General features: G+C 27.8%; 4 protein-coding genes across 4 annotated transcripts in view, besides 10 other annotated features; 2 read left to right on the top strand and 2 right to left on the bottom strand.

Annotated features, from left to right (window-relative positions):
• Window positions 1-642, top strand: part of EDI_130580 (uncharacterized protein) — a gene marked incomplete at both ends in the record, with an annotated part of 2,966 nt that extends 2,324 nt beyond the window's left edge. Inside the window, one exon of the mRNA XM_001734957.1 lies at window positions 30-642. Coding sequence (XP_001735009.1) covers window positions 30-642 — 613 coding nt within the window. The remainder of the gene's footprint in view (window positions 1-29) is intronic.
• Window positions 643-678: 36 nt separating this feature from the next.
• Window positions 679-742: a sequence feature (AT_rich).
• Window positions 743-935: 193 nt separating this feature from the next.
• Window positions 936-1,000: a sequence feature (AT_rich).
• A 175-nt stretch (window positions 1,001-1,175) lies between these two features.
• EDI_130570 (uncharacterized protein) lies at window positions 1,176-2,522 on the bottom strand (the record flags this gene model as incomplete). The annotated part of the gene is made up of 1 exon (XM_001734956.1): window positions 1,176-2,522. One exon carries the CDS (start codon window positions 2,520-2,522, stop codon window positions 1,176-1,178), a length of 1,347 nt encoding a protein of 448 aa, XP_001735008.1.
• Window positions 1,236-1,408: a microsatellite.
• Window positions 1,447-1,505: a microsatellite.
• Window positions 2,521-2,542: a sequence feature (AT_rich).
• A 637-nt stretch (window positions 2,543-3,179) lies between these two features.
• Window positions 3,180-3,201: a sequence feature (AT_rich).
• Window positions 3,202-3,299: 98 nt separating this feature from the next.
• Window positions 3,300-3,451: a sequence feature (AT_rich).
• A 9-nt stretch (window positions 3,452-3,460) lies between these two features.
• EDI_130560 (myotubularin, putative) lies at window positions 3,461-5,356 on the bottom strand (the record flags this gene model as incomplete). The annotated part of the gene is made up of 1 exon (XM_001734955.1): window positions 3,461-5,356. The coding sequence occupies one exon, from the start codon at window positions 5,354-5,356 to the stop codon at window positions 3,461-3,463; it is 1,896 nt and encodes a 631-aa protein (XP_001735007.1).
• A 2-nt stretch (window positions 5,357-5,358) lies between these two features.
• Window positions 5,359-5,402: a microsatellite.
• A 382-nt stretch (window positions 5,403-5,784) lies between these two features.
• Window positions 5,785-5,818: a sequence feature (AT_rich).
• A 26-nt stretch (window positions 5,819-5,844) lies between these two features.
• Window positions 5,845-6,712, top strand: part of EDI_130450 (uncharacterized protein) — a gene marked incomplete at both ends in the record, with an annotated part of 1,041 nt that continues 173 nt past the window's right edge. Inside the window, one exon of the mRNA XM_001733222.1 lies at window positions 5,845-6,712. This exon is cut by the window's right edge and continues 173 nt beyond it. Within this exon, the coding sequence (XP_001733274.1) occupies window positions 5,845-6,712 (868 nt within the window).
• Window positions 6,589-6,619: a sequence feature (AT_rich).

Genomic DNA, 6,712 nt, shown 5'->3' with positions numbered 1-6,712 from the left:
TATCTTCACCAAAATCAAATTATTCATAGAGATGTTAAAGGTGAAAACTTATTAATTTTCTCATTAAATCCACAATCACCTGTTTGTGCTAAATTAACTGATTTCGGTACTTGTAGAAATATTTCTGAAAGAAGTTTGAGTGTTAAAGAATTATCACAAGGTATTGGAACACCTACTTATATGCCACCAGAATGCCTTAATAATTCTAGTGATTATTCATATCCAGTTGATGTATATGCTTATGGTATGGTGTTATATGAAACTTATATTGAAAAGAATGCATATGATGGAGATGAAAGATTTAATCAACCATGGATGATTCCACAATTTGTTATTGAAGGTAATAGATTAGAAAAACCTGATGGTATTCCAGAAAATTATTGGGAATTGACAACTAAATGTTGGTCCCAAAACCCAGAAGACAGACCTACATTTATTGATATCTTAAAAACTATTGAGTCTTGGGGTGAAGATATTAAATATGCTTTTAATGTTGAAAGCTACAAAAAAGAAATGGGAGATAATGTTCCATCTAATGTCAATGACTCAACACCATCTAATAACCCTGTTTCACAAGTTGCTGAAGGTGAACAAAAACCAAAGAGTGAATCTGTTTCTCATAGTTCAAGTGATGAGAATTAAGTAGCCAATTAATCTTTCTAAGTTAATTGAAAATTCTTTTTTAAAAGTAAAGTTTTATAAATAAAATAAGAATTTGAAATTTTCAAATATTTTTTTATTTCTCATTTAAAAAACTTTATACTCTTTTTTTGAAATTACTATCTGTCATATGTTAAATCTATGTTAATTCTAAGTACTTACCAATTATTTCTAAAATAGTTGGTAATTTTTGTATAACCAATGACAATTTTATAATTAATATTGTCATTAATTTGTATTGTACTTTTATCATTTAACTAAATCACTTCTTTTTGATATTTTTTTATTTTGTATTGATGATATTATTTAAATAAGTAGTAAAAATATTTTAATATTTTAACTGAAATAACTTGTTCTTATTTGTATTCTTTTGATAAAGTTATGGTTTTTTTGCAAATAACTCATTAATTTTATAAAAGTCTTATCGTTTTTCATTAAAATGGTTTTTTTTAAAAAAGTTATTTTTTACTAGTTTAAAAGATAAATTAACTGGGAATGAAAAATGAATTAAACATTTATTTTTTCTTCTTTTGTGAACTACTTTGTTTATTTGTTTGTCTTCTCTTTGGAGAGGGTCTTGGTCTGGTATTTCTTTTTGTTGTTTGTCTTCTTTTTGGTTTATTATTTCGTTTGGATGTTGGTGACTTTTTTGACTTATTATTTCTTTTTGATACTGACAATTTTTTTGGTTTAGTATTTCTTTTTGATGTCGATGACTTTCTTGATTTGGTGTTTCTTTTTGGTGTTGATGATTTTCTTTTAGAATTACTTTGTGGACTAACTTTTTTTGATTTAGATTTATTTGATTTAGATTTATTTGATTTAGATTTATTTGATTTAGATTTCTTGTCCTTATCTAATCCAAGGACTTTTTTCCCTTTATTAATTGTATCTTTTCCTTTTTTATACATATCTTTTCCTTTCTGTACTTTTTCTTTAATTTTATCAATACTGAGTACTCCAGTAGAAGGATCAACTCCCATAGCATCTCCAAGTTTACTAGTTACTTTATCTTTAACTTTGTCAACACCTTCTTCTATTTTATTTTGCATAAAATCTTTAGCCTTATTGCCAAGCCATTCAGACGCACCTTTTCCAATATATTTAGACGCTTTTCCTAATCCTTTATCAATTAACTTTCCTGCGCCAGACATTAACTTTCCTCCAAATTTACCAGCAACCTTTCCTGCTAAATTACCTGCTTCATTTGCAATGAACTTCTTTCCTTCATCTTTTAATTTTTCCCATGCCTTTCCAGCGGCTCGTTTCATTCTTTCTTCTGGTGTTCCACCTCCATTTTGATAATTTTTAGAGAATTCTGTAACAGCTCTGGTTGCACCTGCAGCAGCATGTGCACCAACTTCGACTCCTTTAAGAACACCTGCAGCTGTTTTTAGTCCTCCAGCAATAGTTACTCCAACTGGGCCAAATGCTGGTCCAACAGTTGCTGCCACATTAGAAAGTGGACCAACAATCTTGTCTCCAACAAATCCGGCAACATCTCCCACTTTGTCAAGTACTTTTGAAATTTTTTCTCCGTTTTCTGCCATAAATTTGGTTCCCTTTTCAACTACTTTTATTGCTGTTTCTTTGACAGCATTGACAGCGTCTCCTGCTATCTTCTTAGCTCCATTCCACAAATCACCGAAGAATCCTTCATCTTCTAGCATAAAATCACTTACCTCAAATAGATTCATAAATGCATCAAGAGCTTCTTCATCTTTTTCTTCATCAAAATAACTTGAAATGTCTACTTGATATTCTATTTCTGAAAATAATTCAAAGTCATCAAAGGTATAAAGCTCTGCTGAAGCAAAAGAAATGATACAAGATAAGTAAATTAATATCACTATCTTACTCATTAATATATATATTTATTTTAGTTCTTTGCTTTAAACAATTTAAGGCTTTAATGTCTTATTTTTTGTGTTTACTTTGATGGTGTTAATTATTCTTTCATTGATTTTAGTATAAACCTTTTTTGGATTTTGTCTTATGTTATTAGTCATTTGTTTTTTTTTGGGTCCTTTTTTATGTTCTTTTATCTTCTTCTCTGATGTCATCTGAGTTATTCTCCAATCCCGTGATACAAAAAGATTTTATCTTTTTATTTTCTTTAAATCCTACAAAAATACTGACTTTTCATAATTTTTATTTAATAGTTTCAAGATGAAATCAGTGATGAGTCCTCCTTCATCTATCCCTTTTTGAATAGTTTTCAATATCTTAAAAAAAAGTTTGTTACAAAATGAGGTATTCCAAATTCTATTTTTATCAAAAAATCAGTTTTATGGTTTAAATTCAAATTAAAAAAAATCTTGTTTTAATTCAAATAAGAACGATAATAAAACTATTTTAGGTCAACATTATTGGTATTTGAAAGAGTAAATGATAGTACACAAATTGATAAGGAAATTGTAGAAATAGTGATATAACTTGAATAATCAGGAATATGGAAAGAATTAAAATGATTGAGATGAAGAAAACAATGAGAAATGGGATAATAAGACGAAACAATGAAATTAAATAATAAAATATAAAGTAGTAACTGGAGGTTTACTTATAAAACGAAATAAGAGCAGACAGTACAATGATATAAAAACATTAATACAAATAACAATTTATGCAATACTGAAATGAAAATTATATAATAAAATTAACAAAACAAATTAATATATTACTTTTAATAACAAAATAAAAAGTACTTATTAATTAAATTAATAATTATTCTTTTTATTATTGTTATGGTATATAAAAAAAATATAATTAATAAATCAAAATAATTTTAATACATCGTAAATTATTTTTGAGGTGAGATACATATTTGATCAAATTCTCTTAAATAATATTCATTCCATATTCTATATTCAAAGACTTCAAATTTTGTTTCAATTTCATTATACTTATTTAATGTAGCATTTGTATTTATATAAACAGTTTTATTTTCTAATATATATTGGAAAAATGACATTCTTGTTGTACAAACATCATATCTTCTTCTTTCTTTTTCACAATTATAAAGAAATGTTCCTGTTGTTGGACAAACACTTTCTATAGCAAGATCTTTTATTAATAATGGAGTAAATTCAAATGCATTTGGATATTTCTTAATTAACATTACAACAATTTCTAAGAATTGAATAAAAATAGGTGAATTTTCTTTTGTTTGGTTTCTTAAACGAGATTGAAACTTATGTCCTAACATAATCCACTCATATTCGATCAAACCTAAAAATCCTTCTACAGTTCTGTGATAAGGGTCTAAACAAATTCTTGATAAAGATGAGATTTGTGGTGTTCTATCCCATCCATCACTACAATGAACTAATACTCTATTTCCACTTTTTAACAAATCACATGTTTTGCAAACACTTTCATTAATCGTTTGTAAAATATCAATCCATTCTCCAACACTAGTATAAAATTGTGACACTTCTTTTTTACTTCTATTTATTATGCCATTTATCATTTTTTGATATGCAGAAAATACAACATGTATATTGGGTAAATTTAAATGGTCAATAATACAATTTTTATAAGATCCACTACTTTCAGTCCCTCCTCCACTTAACCTATTTGCAACTGCATTTGCCATAGCTCTACAATCTAATACTATTAATACTGATTTATCATCTCTTCCATCACATCGAATATGGGTAATATAATTTTGGTCGTCAACACTTTCTGATTTCTTAAATACTCCAAATGCAAATGTGGTTGCGACTAATGGTTGTGATGACCTAAATAATGCTGCACCAGTCTTCTTATTATAATAAGTTACTAAAGGAATCCTTCCTTTTGATCTAAAACATGCTATATTTACCATCATTCTTTCATTCATTTCAATAGGTACAACAAGAACTGATGGATATGTTGGACATACTTTAAAATGAGCATTAACATCACTAATCATGTACATCTCTTCCATTCCTTGTCGTGACAACTCAACTATTGGATTATATATTCCATCAACTCGTTCATGGCTATTTCTAACATTTTCTCCATTTGCTGGTAATTTGTGTAGTGGTGATTCACCCCCATCTTCAAATCGTATTGAATGTAATGAATTCATAAATGATAATACTAATGGTTGTGAAGTGAATGTTAATTCAATAACTGGTGGTAAGTCAGGATGGTAAAACGGGTTCATGCTTAATACAATGCTTGTCCCATTAAGTGTCATAGATTCAATTAATTGAGTTTTGATTAAATACATATAATCCATTTTAATTTCTTGATTATTCATAAAATATGGCATTTGAAGAAACTGAGGAATAAACATAAATCGTTCTGATGTTAAATAAACCATTCCTTCTGTTGTTGTATTACCTATTTTTGCTTGTGAATGAAATACGTGATATTCATTAGGCATAGTTTGTATTTCAAAAACATGATTGTTGTCATAAAATTCACTAGACACAGTCAATTCTTTTCCACTTCTATTTAAATCATATCTATAACGTTGTTTAGTTTTATTACCTAAAGGTTCATATTCAGTGGTGATATAGTACTTTGTGTTTTCTGGTATCTCATATAAATTACGTATTTCTAATGGTTTGTCATCATCACTATATATTGTAACACTTCTTTTCCTAAAAACATCAATAGATGCCCATGTTAATTTTGGTCGTATCATGTCTAATCTAGTAGTAGTAAATTGTTGGGCTAGTGCATCTTTGGGAACATAAACGAACATCCTTTTTTTTTAATTTCTTTTATTTTTAGTTTTTTCTTTTTTTTTTAAGATCTTTTTTTCAACAGAGAGCACAACAAATCATATTTCACTTTCCTTTTATTTTATCAATCTCAATGAAAACAAATAATCACAAAGTCATTATCAAGTAGTATTTAATCTATTAATTTTCTAACTCGTTTACTCTAATGTCATCTCTTGATAACGCTTTTCATCAATACATATCTCAGTCAAGTCAGACAGAAATTGGTTATCCTTATGAATTACTCTTGGCTATCCAGATGCACTTTAATAAAAAAATGCCCCTCCAATTCATAGAAGAGGCATTAAGTAGAAATAAAAATGATTTGTATTTATCATTAAAAGATATCAATGAATCTTTAGATTCATTTCCTCCACTAAATCCTACAGAAGAATAAGTTAACTCTTTGTAAAATTTATTTTGAATTTTAAAAAATAAAAAATCAAAGAAAAAACTCAAAAAAGGTAATATGAAATCACTACATCATTTGATTACTGATGAAATTGATGATAATGATTATTTAAGAATTATATTTGATATTTCACATTCTTTTCAACGTGAAGAACTTGTAATTGTTCCACGAACAAAAGGTGGATTTTCATATGGATATGTTGATTCAATGAAACAAGAAAATCGATGTCCATTCAATTATAATTATGAACACAACTCAGTGTTTTGGGCAATTAAATTTTATCATACTGACACAAAAACATCTCGTAAAATAGTACCTGCATCAAAAATAGGTAAACTATCAAGTATTCCAAGAAAGCCAAATGGGGATGAGGGTGAGCTCAGTCCTGAGGAATATAGACATGTAGTATATGATGAAGAAGCTGTTCTTCAATCAACGACTGTCGTTTGCCCAAGTATTAATGGTGGGTTAATCTATTGTATTGGTGTTTTACCTAAGCCAATAAAATGTAAATGTGGAGACCATATGATTGATGGATTAATTGTTGAGAATGGTGTCCAAGAAATGGCATTTCCCTTAAGTACTGTTGGAGTTATATTAACTGAAGATTTAAGAAAACGAATTGTGATTGATGGTGCTGATGTTGCTTATTACAATAGCCATGGAAATACATTTGAAGTTAATCCTCTTCTCAATGCCATTGATTATTATGAAAAGAAAAATTATGAAGTGACAATTATTATTGATTCAAGGACCTTAAAAACTCTTAAGAAACAAAATACAACCCCTCCAAATAAAAGCTTAAATAAACTAATTAAAAAAAATATAATTACATCAACAAATACTTCTACAAGTAGTTATAGTATTGAATATGCTATTTCAAAACGTGCAGTTGTTTTATCAAATGAGAAACATCGAGACAAAA

The sequence above is a fragment of the Entamoeba dispar genome, genomic scaffold, assembly GCF_000209125.1.
Source record: "Entamoeba dispar SAW760 scf_1105229458835 genomic scaffold, whole genome shotgun sequence".
Lineage (NCBI taxonomy): Eukaryota > Evosea > Mastigamoebida > Endamoebidae > Entamoeba > Entamoeba dispar.
Note: the sequence above shows the minus strand (reverse complement) of the source record. Positions and strands in the feature narration are given on the sequence as shown.